The sequence below is a fragment of the Uloborus diversus genome, chromosome 3, assembly GCF_026930045.1.
Source record: "Uloborus diversus isolate 005 chromosome 3, Udiv.v.3.1, whole genome shotgun sequence".
NCBI classification, from domain to species: domain Eukaryota; kingdom Metazoa; phylum Arthropoda; class Arachnida; order Araneae; family Uloboridae; genus Uloborus; species Uloborus diversus.
In genome coordinates, this window is record NC_072733.1 from 115,501,101 (window position 1) to 115,517,663 (window position 16,563).

Here is a 16,563-nt window from a genome sequence, read left to right on the forward strand (position 1 = left end):
CGTATCCTAATATTCGTTGATGCTGACTTTGCAATTTCTTATAGTTGCTAAGTTGTAGCGATTGCTTTCTAGCAAAAATCCGAGTAGTTGTTGTGATTCTGAATATTTTATTGCACGTGTGATAGTTTTTAAACATTTTCTGAAACTCAAATTTTATTTAAAAATAAATCAATTCCTTTCTTGATCGTATTTAAAGTTATTAGAACATTAAACTTTGTGTACGATTACATTTTGTGTTATATACTATGTCAGTGCTTAAAATTTAAATTTTTATTTTCTCTAGTGAATTTTTAACATATCGCGATTGACTTCTTTCTTCTGTTTTTTTTTTCTTATGTTCAGTTTTAAATTCTTTAACATTTTGCATTTAACCATTTTATTGAAAAACTTTACGTTATAGCATCAGTAGCTTTTATACATAATTCGATGAATAAAATGAAAATAAATAAAATAACAACGTGACAGAGAGACATGCAAACAGTATACAATTTACTGATATTTTTTGCTGAAGAATTTGTCACTGTGGAAATACAATACTCTGATGTCTGAACGACTCAAAATTCTCTGAAATCTGGAGCCAGCTTTCATACTTAACGGTCGAAAGTAAAATAATAATAATTGAAAAAATCATCAATAAAGAACTCAAAAAAAAATAAAAAAAAACTCAAAAAATTAGCATTTTAAAATACAAACACGAAACCCTTGTGTTTTAAAAGTTTTATATTTGCGTCAGCAAGAAATTAAAGTTTTACTTCAGGAAAATTGCACTAGTACCATTGAAACTTGGGAACGTAAAAATAATTTTAGAAACTATATTCAAAGGCACTCGATTTGAGGTCACGGAAAGTCTCTATGACCTCCCCAAAAATGCCATACTGGGAAAATTTTGTCTGGCTATTCGGCAAATTTGGGGACATAATTGTAATGTTGCAATTTTTCAATTCTCGAATGTGCAAATTTCATTAGATATTGTACTTAATTGTGCTTACTTAATGTGTGCATTTACCAGTATTTTATTAATCGGCAAATATTTAAGTTCCATTTGGCAAATTGAGATTATACGCCTTCCCAACATATTTAAGTTCAGGCCATGCCTGGCTATATTTTAAAATTTTCAGCTTTTCATTTCTGATCTGGCAGTGTTTCGTTCTCGTCAAAATTACAGCTTTTAAATTTAAAGTAGAATATTTACATTATTATGCATTGTTTGTCATATTTTATTCGCTTTGAAGGGCATGCTCATTTAGAAAAGTAGATGCTCGAGAAACTACAGTAGAATTTGAAACTCATACAACCTTGAAACTCATCAGTTTCCTTACATTTTAACTTTTAGAACACTTTGAGTCTTAAATTTTGGCATCAACATGTTCAGGATGAAGACAAAAAGTATATTATAAATAACGAAAAGTGTGATTCTGTACTTCACTGTCTTTCACTGCTTATCAAAAGTAAAAATATGTCAGATTGTTATCCGTGTAAAATGAAAAAATCGGAGAATTTCGTTTAAACCTGTAACGGAGATTCAAGCCAACACCCGGTAAGACCTTTTGCATTTGAATACGATGGGTTCCTTAGCAGTTGAGTTCTTTAAAGCGGGGGGGGGGGGGACCGATTATTTTCACAATAATAGACGATTTTTCAAGAAACTCTCCAGTTTATTTCTTTAAGAAGAAAAGTGAGGTTTAAGAACATTTTGTCAGGTTTCAAAAGATAAGAGAGATTTGTGGCAAAGCTCCGATAACGGAAAGGAATTTCTGAACTCCTGGTTTGAAATTTACCTTAGCGACCAAAGCATAATAATCGAAAAAACCAACAAATCCTCTAGTTAACAAAGTAGCGTCATAGAACACTATAAGTCAACATTAATTGAATGGAAACTTTGAAATGAATCGGGTTTGCCTCAGCAGTTCTGAGCCGAAGCAGCTATGTACTTCCACTGCTTACGGACTAGAGCGGCTTTAAAAGGAAAAACCAAACCCTTTTTTGAGCTTTTTGGGGGAAGAAAGCCATCTATTAAACAAAACCTATTTTGAGCTATTTGGGGTAAGAAAGCCATCTATTAAACACTCCCGGAGTTTTTTTGGATGCATTTCGTATATTGGACTTCGAAAACAGAAAATAAACAAATTGGATATGAGAACTCAACAAGGAGTCATGGTAGGATAAGCGTTTCATACGAAAGGTTACAGAATTTGGGATCTCAAAAATCGCGAAGTGACAGAAACGCTGAATGTTAAATTCGATGAAAATAAATTCTGGACGACCCCCCCCCCCTCAGGAACGAGAAACAGAGGGACACAGTTTTATTTCACTACTGAGTAAATCTGAAGTAGCAGAAGAATATCCTGAAAATCATAAAATAGCATGTTGAGAATTAAATGGGTTAAAGCAAGTCCAAGGCAAAATAAAGAATACAGGGATAAGTATTATTCTATTGACACGACGGTTCTAAAGTCCGAATCGTGAAGCCGAGGTTTATTGTTCTGAAAATAACATTGAATATGACACAAAATATTTTAATTTCACTTGTGATGATAATTCAAGAAAAGTATAGGATTTTTATGAAGATAGGGGGGGGGATAATTCAAGTATGCTAGAAGCTAACATTTCCGAGATTTAAATTTGGCAAAACGGAATGGCTCAAGAAATTCAGGTGATATGAGAAAGAAACGTTTACGTATTGGTTCCACTGAATGAAAGTTTTAGAAAGAAAAAAGGGTGCAGATGTTTTTTTTTTATTTAAAAACAAATGAGCAGAATGAAATAATGCGCTTCAAGACCAGACTGGTAATTTTAAATACCCACCAGGTGGGGGGGGGGGTACTTTTCGAAAGTGTTTTCTCCAGTAATTTCCTTTCCTTTGATTGAGGCTTTCTTTTCAATTTTTGTGTATAAGCTACATTGAGTCCATTTCCATGTAGATGTTTGCAATGCGTATCTATATGCGGATGTAAAAGAGGAGATTTGTGAGACAACCTGAAAGGTTTGTTCGTCCCTGAAATCTAAATTTTGTCTGTAAATTGAATAAATCATTGTCATTCTGATACAGATTACGCCTCGAATCACGACGACCGGATTTCAATGGGGGGGGGAGAGGGGGGCTTGTATTGTTTTTGGATATGGTACGAATAATATGGTGGTACATTCAAACAAAAATGCGTACAACTGTCAACGATGGAAGCGGAGTATATTTCAATTAGTGAATAATCTAAGGATGTGGGTTAAAGGAATTTTAAATCAATTGGCTACGAAAAGAGTTCAGAATTTTAGATTGTCACAGTACAGAGTACTATTAATCAATCTAGTTGCAATCGATTTTTCTAGTTCTGCAATAGAAAATTGCAGAACTAAGCAGATTGATGTGGGGTACTATTTCCTAAGGAATTTGATTGATAAAAATGAATTTGGAATACAATTTGATGAAACTAAAAATAATGTAGCTGATTGTTTTACAAAACCTTTCTCTAGGGAAAACTTACATAAAGCTTGAATTGCAATGACATATTTTTCTAGTTTTTTTTTTCTTTTTTTGAAATGTTTCAATTATTCCATTATGTTTAAGTTATAATTTGTGCATACAAACGGATGGCCTGTAATATATTTCTATTTTTTTTTTATTCATGTCTTAAAGTATTTCATTCCAGCCGCCTGAATTTCCTTCATCTAAATTTATTCACTAATGCAATATTATTTCTATGAGTTTAGTGGTACCAGAATTGAATGGGTGGTCTCATTTTATCAAGATGGCAATTCGTGGTTGTGTTCCGCTTGGAATTTCAAAGAAGCCTCTAGTCTGAACGATGTTGCAATGATTCACTTAGTGACATGAATGCCGGTAATGGAAGTTTATAAGTACCTTTTTCATTTATATTTTTATGTTTTAGGATGTAATTTGTAATCAAAAATGCTTTTGAGCTTTAGAGCGTTCTTAGCCACTAAAGCCTATCCTACGGTCTGTGTGCCATATTGGGCCCCTGAAGCTGATTTTTGTGTGCCCGTTGTCAGGTTTTATGTTACAATCAAGAACTATGTATTGGAACAAGATAAACTAAATTTTGTTTTGATTTAAATGTGATGGATCATACAATTCATTTACGTCTGGGTTTTTTAAACTTGTAATTCAATATTGGTTTTTATGGGTAGTTGAAAAATATCATTTCAAGAATCACCGGAATATAGAAATTTCTGTTAGTGCTAAATTAAACGTAATTTATTTCATTATTTATTTATTTTTTTATATTTATTTTCCAGTAAATTTTGGAGCACTGATTCTTTGTTTTTACATGTTAGTAAAATTGAAGGAACCAAATCAGAATGTTAAGTTCTTTATTATTTATTGTGCGTATGTTTGTAAAAATTTAAAGGAACAAAATTTAAAGTCAACTTTATAATGAGAGCAACAATAAAGATTAGAGTTTAAAGTACGATGTATTACAGCGTATGAATCTTTCTTCGTATATTCAGACTTGTGACACTTATCAAACAAAATTATAGATTATTTTTATTGTAATGTAAATAAAAAGCAGTTATTTTGCAAATGTGAGCATATTTAAATTTACAGTTAAAAGAGGTGCGGTCTTCTGGCAAGCATTTCCAAGAAGGGAAGCATTGTTTACAGCAAGGACGGCGGGCCAAATGTGGACTTACAATTTCTTAATGATTAGAACTGGCAGTATCAGATTTAATCTATTTCTTGACATGTTTGTCGATTTATTCTTTTGTTTAAAACTTTCAACTTTTCTGATCGATTTTCACTTTTTACTGAATTGACTTTAACTAAGTCATCTTGATTTTGGGAATATAGAATTGTTTCTTCCGAGTTTCAGGTAAATTCTGAAAAACTTAAAGATAAATTGTCTAAATCCTATCAAAAGAAGTAGCACTTAAAAAAAAAAGCCGCCGGCGGATTAAATGGGGATATCGATAGCTGTTCAAAACGGGGGGGGGGGGGGGCGTCCACATTTTAAAAGACATAAAATATAAATGAAACATCTTAAATTATGCTTAAATATTAAGACAGATATAAGATAGAATGCTCTTACGGTATTATTTTATTCCAACTCAAATGATTTTTTTTATGAAGTTCCTTAGTACTTAGAAAAAAAGCTCCAAAAAATTAAATTTAAACAATATAATAACACAATTGTGGAATAAAATATATGAAACAAAAATATTTTAAAAAATTACAAGTAAAATATTTCATATTAAGTACAGAAATCTAAATTATTTTACATCACACATTGTTTCATATTCAGATTTCTAATAATGGGCAGCTGTCGAAGAAAAAGAATATGAAGCTGGTATCAGTTGAACATAGCTCGAGCTGTTAACAAGTGTTGGAATGGAATATGAGTTAAAGAAAAAGAAAGAAAAAACATCTACGGTTTTCAGTGCTACTATAGCAACTCGGGGGGGGGGGGGGGTAAAAGAGGCTAGATACAGTATTCATTATTTTAAATGAATACCTCAATATTTCCCTATTGGTTGTCCTAAACGTCGACCTTGCTCCATTTTCTAAAAAAATAATTCTCTACCGCATCCTAATTATTGCTTTGAAGTAAACATATTGCAATCCAATAATCTGGAGCCTATTATAAGAAGAAACTAGTTTCAAGTTTTATTATCCTTAAGATATATATTCTCCCGATCACCAATCACTTCAGTTATCCGATCGAAAAAAATAAATATTACTCTTAATCAACGGTCTCCTATGTATTACAAAATCCTTCAAAACTACCGAAAGTTAGAAGGATTTTTTTAAATTGTATTTCAGAAACCAGTATAAGTCTATTTCTTGACATGGAAGATAAAATGTAAGATTATGTTCTTTCTTTTTTCTTTTTTGAGTTCTTATGTAAAGTATTCAGATTAGGTCTATTTCAATTAGACACTAATAAACCACCGTTTCAATTGCGTAGTTTCCAAATTGCTGCACAGCAGTTTTTTTTTTTCTCCTTAAAACAACATATTTCGCGCTTACTGGTTCCTGAAATAAACGATTCAATTACAATTTAGGTATATGTTAAGCGGTTTCAAAATAAAAGCAACTCCCAAGGCAATCTTAATTTCAGATCATTCAGAGTTAAATTTTAATTATTTTAGGGCGTATTTTCATACCTACGTAATTTGATTTTTCCATGAATGTTTTTTGGTGTCCACAAGTTTTATGAGATTCTAACAATTTTTATTTTGACAGATGCTTTCATGATATAAGGCCTAGTGATGGCACGTAAGTCGGCAAAGATGTCACAAAGAAGAATCAAGTTTGTAATGGAAAAATATTGGCCTTGAAAAAATTAGCATTCGGTTTTAAATGAATTTCTGCAATTTCACTGTAAAAACTACTAATCGATATTTATAGGTGATGTATACGAAATAAAATAATTTGGCAATTTTTAATGGTGTGAATGTTTTATTTTTTCTCATGAAAACAGTATAACATAATATAAAGTTATATAATTTTTGGAGTAGTAAAACCAATTTTTAACTTTAATACTAGTGCTCATAAACCTGCAGATTTTATTATACCGAGTGAAAAATTGTTTCTGTTTAGTAGCTCTGGAATTTTAAACCGTCACATATTTATAGTTTTCATCTATGTAAACTTTAAAAGGTTAATAGGATAAAGTATTATTTAATCTATAATAATCAGTTTAGAATAAAAACCATTCTGTGCAGTCTAAATGCTGTATACTGCACATATGGTGTGAAATAAAATTTGTTTGTTACTAGTATTTCTCAAATAAAGTAGATCCAAATGCAACTTATAACATTAAAAAAAGAAGAAAACCATGAAAATATTCTGTTTTACCATAAAAGAAAAATAAATGCATATAATTGCATGCATCAAGTTAAAATAAACTTAAAGGTTTAATGGATTGCATATTGCAAAACATTTCTCAACGTTATGCTGCACATTTTAGCATTACAATAATGCTGGAAGTGAAAAAAGTACTTTTAGTGAAGATATGATGTAGTATTTTCAGTTATATATAAAAAACCTTTCTCATTTTTACTACCTCCATGGATCAAAAAGTTTTGTATTATGAAAAAGCTATAACTGTTCTTAAAATAAAGCTTCAGACCATATTTTGCAATTTCCTTCAATTTGAAAACTTTTAAGTCTGCAATAGAGCTAAAAGTTTTTTGTAGAAATGAAAATGCACCACTTTTTCTTTAATATGTGTTTATAAAATATTGAGATGGGGCATTGATTTATTTTGTGTACAAGGAAATTAATATCAATAAAACATATATTTAGCAGCAGTTAACTATTTCTATGGAAAAGTGTTTTATATTTCTTTATTTGTCGCTTTTCATAGCCTAAAACATTATTTTTGTTGTTGAAAAACTTAAGAAAAGGAACAGATTTCGTATGTAGGCTGATTTATACAACGTACATACTGACTCAATTGCTTTACTTTTCGATATTGTTCTTATGCTGTAAAAGCAGTGATTTCGGCTATGAAAAGAAAGGATACGGTGAAAAAACCCTTTTGCATAAGAATTGATAACTTCATTTTATGGTTTACTGCTGTTAATTTTACTGTACAAATCATTTATAAAACCGTATACTACTGCTGCTTTTATGGCACAATTCAGTTGATTCCGCAGCATAATACTGCGAACTTTACAGTTTGATACTGTTGATTTTGCAGGGCAATTCCGTTACAAAACAGTATATAACTGTTAATTTTACATATTATCTCTGTTAAATTTACAGGTCAAGTCATTCCTAAAACAGTATATTACTGCTGATTTTACAGTTTGATACTGTAAGTTTTACAGGGCAGTTTTATTAAAAAGCAGTATATTACTGCTAATTTTACAGTTTGATACTGTAAGTTTTACAGGGCAGTTTTATTAAAGAGCAGTATATTACTGCTAATTTTACAGTTTGATACTGTAAGTTTTACAGGGCAGTTCTATTAAAAAGCAGTATATTACTGCTAATTTTACAGTTTATCACTGTAAATTTCACAGTAAAAGTCTGCTATAAAACAGTATATTACTGCAAATTTTACAGTTTAGAATTGTATTTTTTGCAGTTTTTCTTTGGAATGCGAGCTGCCAGTATTTTACTGTAAAAACAACAGCTTTTTTTTTGCAGTGCGGAAGTTATATTTGACGAAACGAAAACTTCTAATGTTTGCGCCCATATGCAAAATTTTAAGGGGGTTGGGGCTCCGATATTTTCTCCGTGGTTAAGCAGAATATTTTCCCCATAGAAACCAATTTTGGTACAGATTAGAGTTATTAAAATTTGATATTTTTAATAACTGATTCATTAATGGCTAGAGAAGAAATGTTTTTACATTTCTGCAATGAAAAAAGTACTAAAAGCAGGGAAGTTCTAATTTATAGGGGGGGGGGCTTGAGCCCCCACTTCCCCCTTTCCAAATGGGCACCCAAGCCCTGGTCCTTCAAAAAGGAAGGAACACCTTTGATTCTTATTTCTCCTTTTTTTTAACTGACACTTCTTGTTTACACTAAATATAAATGTATGCAAAATAAATTTTCTATTTCAATTTCAGTACCCTGGTGCTGAATCGTGCCCTCCCCCCCCCCGATAAACCTTTTCCCTTCCCTCAATCCCTTCAAAATGTTGAATGGATTAAATCCTTACTTAACTAACTCATATAATACAGATTATTGAAGATATAAAGACAACTGTATATATGAAAAAAAAAGGAAATTGATTGAAAATCTCCAAATTTGGAGAACTTGCAAAACTTTGAAAAGCTGTATCTCGAAAACTATTAGAGCTACTAAGTCCATTCAAAAGTGTTCCGGGAGGTTGCCGAGGTCGAAAACTTGGATTTTGCATCTTGGTCACATCCCATACAAGAAAAAAACATGAAACCTACAACCCCCATTTGATGCAACTTAGGCCCCCCTCTTCAGAACAAGGTTACTGGACTATAGGAGGTAAACGTCGTATCTGTTCGTCTTTTCTTTAAGCAATGCCAGCTAGCAATGAATGCATTGATATTTAGAGTGAATCGTTGAATAAAGACTATAGAAATTAACTTAATTTCCTCCTGCATAAGTACTTAAATTGTGCAAACCGACCGCATTTGGAGCAACCTTCACAAAAAAAATCTTAAATAAGTGTGAGATATTGTACTTAGATCCTGCAATCGCATCCCACCTCTAACATAAATATGACAAAAAGAATCGTTACAACCCTCTTAACAGAAGTTTTAGTGACCAATAAAAATCGAGTGTATCATTTTTAATTACTTTTCAATGCGTACGTCACGCGCATAATATGTAGGCGAAAAGGGGACTCATGTGAACACGAGGCACATGTGAACATGGTATGTTTTACTAAGATTGCTTCATGCAAAATATATGGAAAAATTCTCAATTAAGGACAGTACCAGTTGCACCTCTTGGACAAACATTTAGAGCAATGAGCCATTTTATATTTCTGTCGTAGCAACCTCTTTGTTTTCGCAGGTGTGGAAAAAAATGTATCACTGTCTTCTGCACGTGATAACATTTTTAAATCTGACTGCTTCCTAACTGCCTTCCTTTGGAATCTAAATCTAACTATTACGAACCATTGTATGAACATTCAAATAAATTTATGACAATGTTTAAATTTGTTTATTAAGTTAAAAATTCTTTATTTTTGCGAATTAGCTCTAAAGTAGACGATGTGGCACTTGTGAACGCAACATCTAGGGGCACAAGTCAACAGTTCTCATCGCCGCTCTCCTTAATAATGTTATTAGTGTAGGATATTGTAAATGTTAAAAAATGTGTAAATGTTCTTTTTTATTACTTTCCTATAATCAGTTTGTAAATTTATTGTCAATTTTTATTAACATCAATAAACATAAATAAATAATTGTTTAATATTTTTATTTATTTTTTTACTAAATATTTGGTCTATAATTTAGTGATATCTATCACTTGCAGGAAATAAAAAGACACAAAATAATTTCATTTAATTCAAAATTGAAGTTCAAAATCATTTTAAAATAAATTATCAAACAATGTATGAATCTTAAAAGCAAAATAAATATAGAGCAACACTTATATAAAAAATATGCGTATTATGTAGTCATATAAGTTTTCTCTAGTCTATTCATTGATCAGAGCAGGCTACGAGACTTCAGAATTTGACAGTGTGCAGTTATATATTCGGAAAAAATATTTTCTTAGTGAAACAATTAACTGTACAATTGAAACTGACGCAGTATAAGTTACAAATCCTTCAACGAATTTCTTATTTAGGAATATGTTTCATATTGAAGAATTTTCCTTTAAAATATGATGCCTGTCCTGCATTTTTTACTCGTGTTCATATGTTCCCCCTCTAGGGGCTCATGTGACCTACTGCAGACTTTTTTGAAAAATTTCATGAAGTAAATAAATATTTTTTTAAAAAATCCCAAAAAAACGCATGACTCAACGAAAAGTGTATTATCAATCATAGGGACACTTTGCGTTGAGAAATTGATAATATTTTTTGAAAAATAAAGAAATGAAAAAAAAATTTCACATGTGCCCCCTTTTACCCTATATATTTTTATGCATGTTACCGCTTTTGTATGGTTTCATATGAAAGAAAAATAAACGTAATTACAATTATTATCTATTTTTAGCTGGATGACAAGGAATGGCACAAAATTGATTTGAGTATCATGCGAGACAGAGTGACATTATACATCGATTGTGAACCTATTCCGACGCAACCGTTAAGGCCCAGGAGATCCATCGATGTCAATGGTGATATTGCAATAGCAAAGTTTGACGATGGCACGACAGTTCAGGTAGTTATGAACTTTGAACTCACATGATTAATAAAAAAATATTTATAAAGATATTGAAATGAAAAAATTGTCAGTTATATTGGTGATTCTGCGAAGCAATGTTATTAACACATACATTTTTAACTGTTACAGTATTGTGGTATGCATTGTTCATTTTTAAAAAATATTTTTTATTAACTACTCATTTCAAGTTTGTACATATTGCCTTTGTTTTCGGAAACTTAATGTATTAAGCTTAGGAATTTTATAACTAAACGCAAATGCACAAATTGGCTAACAATAACAACAAATTAACTCCTTCGCTTGCAATAAATATCAGCTACGAAGTAGGTGAAAAAGTGGTGTAGAATTTTTCAATTTTTATGGATGTTCTTTGCACAGCTTATGGATGTTCTTCGCACAGATTGGCACATTTTGTGTTTTTCAGGTGGAAATACGTTTGTTCAAAGAAATACTGCAAAAAAATGTTATATATGACTAATTATTGAGAGAAATTAATTTATTATTAGAAAAACTAACAATAAGTTTTTCCTCTTGTATATGGGGCATTCCACGGTATTTTTGACATTTATGTAGAGTCCGTAACGTGACCTTTTTTGCCATAACATTTTAATTTACTGTTTGATTAGCATATTATTTTACTTTGATCTTTTCCTACCAACACACCAGCTGAAATTAAAATAATTTGCAAATCAAACGGTAAATTAAAAAGTTATGGCAAAAAAAGGTCACGTTACGGACTCTACCAAATGTCAAAAATACCGTGGAATGCCCCATATTTATTGCATACTACATACTTAAACTAAAATACTTGTTTCTAAGATATAGATAAGTATTTATGTTTTAATAAATTTGAAGTTCATAAGATTTTTAAAGGAAGAAAATATGTCTCAAATGAAGATTGGCTCAACTAAATGTTCATGTACCTCGCACCATCTCACTTCCTATTAGTGCCTGATCTTGATATATTCTAGAAAACATTTTAATGCTCATTTTGATGCAAAACCTATTATTTTACTGCATTTAAAATTTTTAATGGTCAAACTTATAACATAGGCTGAAGTTTTGATTTTTCTAAAAATATTTTTTTTATGTCAGACAGTTGTCAAATGGATGAAGTTATTAACTCCTTTTCAATTTCAGGTGGATATCCAGTGGATGATTATGACATGTGACCCCACAAGATCTGAAAGGGAAACTTGTCGAGAATTGCCAGTAAGTTTCATATATTTCATTTTAAAAAATGATAGGCTTTATCAAAATAGTGTCACTATAACGTAGTTAGTCAAGAACCATGTCAAAAGCTTTCAAAACATTTTTATCAAGCAAAAAAGTACTAAATGTGAAATATTTTCAATCAAGTTTCAATATTCTATAAATAACTGTTATGTTGTGTGCTCTTCACCTGAACTGATGAAATCAGCATTATGTACTTTAAAAGATTGAACTCTTATAAGATTGTGTGAGGTGTACCAATTTTTTGCGTTTTTCAATATGATTAACAAAAAAATGATTGAAAAATAAGTGAAACTTTTTGCTGCAAGGAAATTTTATTTTTTAAAGTAAAGCTAAGGGAAAATATCTTTAATGTCAATCAGTAGCTTAGCCAGAATTTTCCCTGGGATTTGGTCACAACAGTCCTTACATGCATATATATATATATATATATATATATATATATATATATATATATATATATATATATATATATATATATATATATATATATATATATATATATTAATTGCTTTAACTCTGAGACTTGCTATATGGAATAGAAACCAAAATTTTGGGGCGTTGAACCACTTTGCTGCCGCTTTGGTCTCAATCATATAGAAATCAAAATGAGCAGCAACCGAATAATTATTCAATAGTAATACAAATTCGAAAAATATATCAGAAAAAAAGAGAAAGAAAAACGTGAAAAAATAAAAATAGGGAAAAGAGGAAATCAAAATTCCGAAAAAAAAAAAAAAAAAAAAAACATTTCCTCTTCAGAAACCATTAAAATGAGCAAAAATACATTCCGAAATATCAGACAACGAACAAACTCGATCTTTTATTCATTATTTAAACGATGATTACAGATGCTTTTGTAGATTTAATAAGTTCGGATTATGTTCTGATCTTATGTAAAGAAATCCGACCTTTCGATTAGCGGGTTTATTAAAAGCAAGTGAGAATTTTCTAACACACAACATAGGCGATTTAATAAATTTTGCTTAGAGAGGGAATTAAAAAAAGAAGATTATTGATATTTTAGAACAATATTTTTCGTGTTCATCTATGGCAAAAAAAAAAAAAAAAACTATTGAAATCACAGTAAGTTTTGTTAGCTCCTGATATTAAAGTTAAAAAAATATCTGATACGGACAAAACACTACTTCTTTTTACATCTATTAAATAATCCATGTTGTTGAAGGTCTCAAAAAATGGGTGCGTGCACTTATATACCCGCCCATTACAGGAAAGGGCAAAGACAAAATGTGGCTACTTTACCCTAATAGTGCGTTGGAGTAAGCATGGGAAGAATCTAAATATTTTCACCTCTAATTTTTTCGATGCATCTAATTAGAAAAGTTTGGCATCTTGCAATCAAATATTTTCCATACGCAATGTAAATTATACATTCATAAAAATCGTACCAGGCCTGTGGTCAGTCAGAAAGTTAGTTGCACTTATTCATAAATATGTTCCATATAAGACAATTTTGATGAAACTCTGTGGCAACTTCAGACATGTACCTTTATCGTGTAACGTAGCGGCTTCCCCAAGGCAAGTTTAGTTTCTCTGGTAATCAGTCGCAAACATGTCTCGACAGCTGCAAGTACCGTCCAAATTCATGCTAATGCCATGTGCGTGCAGTGATTCAATTTTGAGGGAACAAGGTGCAAATGCCTGAATTTTATGGGCATTAGCATGAATTGCATTTTGAAAATGAAATGTCACGTTAAACTATCGCACTGTCAAAAATGAAACGCTCAATTTTGACGATTCGGCAATCCTCGAGCACTATTTCGTTATTTTCGACGATCCTTTCGTCACCGAATCACGTGATATTTGACGAAACCAGAAATCTCAAATTTTTGACGAAATTATTTCGTCCCAATTTCGTCATATTGCAGTGCATTCTGGGAATTTTTGTTTCAGTCTTGTACTTGCTTGTTAAATTATCTTACGGAAATTATCCTACAGGATTCATAAAAAAGGTTAGTATTTATTGAAATTTGTATGTGCAATGTGCCTTCTTTTATGTATTCTTACATTTTTGTTTAGTGTTGTGTTTATTGTTGTGTTTAAAACACATTAAAATTGAAAACGAACGGTTCGATTAGGTTTAGAATTCTGTTTGTTGTTAACTTTGAGTCACCTCCACGTTAGGCTTAGCTAGCGTAATTTTTTTTATTTGAAAAAGAGAATATTGGTTTGTTGACATTTATTTCCAAAAACGTACTTCCTTTATTTTGTTAAAAAAATTACAAACATGACTAAAGAATTTGTACGAATTTAAACTTACAAAAAAAAAAAAAAAAAAAAAAAAAAACACTCCACCGTAGCTAAACTAACACAGATGATATACAGCGCTTTTATAAATGGCATAGAACTTTGAAGCTTTTAATTTCAACGTGGAATATATTACATGGTTATGTGTTTTCATTCTTCTCCATGAATTTTACAAAAATAATTCTGTTAAACGAAGTGTATTTTTTAGTTTAATAGTTCAAATTTGTTTCATTCCGCATTTTTATTTTCTTAAAAAAATACTATGTACCAATCCCCCAGTAAGTATTGATATTTTTTCTTCTTCCACTCTACATTAATGTTTTTTTTCAATATAATAATTTATACAGTAGTTCCCAAAAGTGTTCGCAAACTTATCATTTTCAATGAAATATTGCTATACCCATTAGTAAAAATTAATATTTTGGAATGGGTAAACAATATTAAAAAACTTCATGAAATATTTAAGTAGCAAAATTGATTTTGAAGAAATTAATAAGAACTTTATAACACAAAAGTGTTCGTAGAAAATATTTTAAAATAATTGTTTAGCAATCTTTGAATAAAATCGATGAAACTCGAGGGAAAAAAAGCGCTTGATGCAATAAAAAATAAATGCAAACCGTTTATATCAGCTTTTGGATCCGAAATGATACCGTCTTTTATTTTGTTAAGCTCGTAGACAAGACTTTTAAATGCTTATCCCATGTTGTTTATATAATCTCTTTCCCTGCAGCAGATGTTTCTAGCAATAAGTGCTTATGTTCATTATTTGTGGAGCCTTTTTTTTTACTTGCATAAAACATGAAGTAAAGTAAATATCAATTTAATAGAAATCATTTTAAGATAGAGAAAATATTAATTTCCATAAAGAAATCTATCTTTGTGCTTGATATTTCAGCAGAATATTTTCAATATTTTTTAAAAAACTTCCGCAAATTAAAATAAATTATTGAAAGTAGAGTTTTAATGTTTAACCTCGATTTAAAAAGAAAAGATAGTATAGCAGCATGTTTGAAAATTGTAATAACAATAATATGCATTTTTTGTTTATTTTCCCACTTCATACACTAAATTTATAGGTTTTTCTATGTCAATTTGTGTTACATGATTTGTCATAATTATGAATTTTTCCATTATACATAGTTTCTACAGCTAAAATAAATGCAGCATTAATTTTATTGCCATATTTGCCGCCTGAAGGTATTGTCAACAAAAAGTGAGAAATCCCGGTCTACATTAAATCAGACTAAGAAGCATTTTATAGATGAACTTCCAATAAATCCAAATTTTTTGTTGGAGCTGTGATTTTGCTGGATACAAAGTAAAATGTCTGAAAATTTAACCGAACTTCAATTGAAAAATTGAAAGGATAATGAAAATATATGAAAAATTAAAAGGATAATGAAAATATATGATAAGAAGTAACAAGCTTTGCTTGTTTGCACCACACTGGTCCCTATTTTCATTATAAATCTTTGGAAAAAAAAAATCCATTGATATCAGTCAATTAGTTCTCAAGACACAAACAAACAAGGAAATGCACTTTGTTATTGGGTTTCCCCTATCTTTGGCAGCTCTTCTCCCTTGGCGTTTTTTTTTATTTACTGCGTGAAAATTGCATATTTTAAAAATCAAATATGCTTAGTTAAAAGGTGATACTCCCTTCGTCTCCGTCCCAAACTAGTAAGCAGAGCTACGTTTGAATATTTTTGTACTAGTGATTGATTCTGATGATTTTATGATTTTGTTCGAATATTTTTTAAAGATTTCAAGGTACTATACTATCAATTAAAAACTTTACTTGGCAAGCATTCCCTCTTAAAATCATTACCAGCTGAGTTAAAAAAATCCGAAGTACACACGCCCTTAAGCTACGCCCCATTTTGTAAGTACTCTACCCTCAGTATAGCAGAAAAATCAGTTTCTTTTTCCTACTAAATCCCTATCCATCAGCTAGAAGGTAGCTTTATGTAATTACTAGTTAACTTATGAAATGGAGCGTGGCTTCGAGTGTTGGAGCCCTGGGTTTTTGACTCGAATTTGATAATGGTTTAAGGAGGTAAAGCTCGGTAAGTAAATGTTGTTTATTGATAACATAGCACAATAAAATCTCTGAAAAAAGTGCAAATAAAATCATAATCACCAGTTTCAGTACTACTTAATTCATAAGTACTTTATTGGAACTAATTTGAGTAGGGGGAGAGAGTACTTCAGAAAACATTCGTGAAGAAAACGGAACACGAAAATCGAAAAAAAAAAAAAAAAAAGAAAAACG

At 30.7% G+C, this 16,563-nt stretch overlaps 1 protein-coding gene across 1 annotated transcript in view; it reads left to right on the forward strand.

Moving 5' to 3' along the window:
• LOC129218903 (collagen alpha-3(IX) chain-like) overlaps positions 1-16,563 on the forward strand; it is a 266,021-nt gene that overhangs the window by 148,080 nt on the left and 101,378 nt on the right. Inside the window, exons 6-7 of the mRNA XM_054853223.1 lie at positions 10,617-10,784; positions 11,928-11,999. Of these exons, the coding sequence (XP_054709198.1) occupies positions 10,617-10,784; positions 11,928-11,999 (240 nt within the window). The remainder of the gene's footprint in view (positions 1-10,616; positions 10,785-11,927; positions 12,000-16,563) is intronic.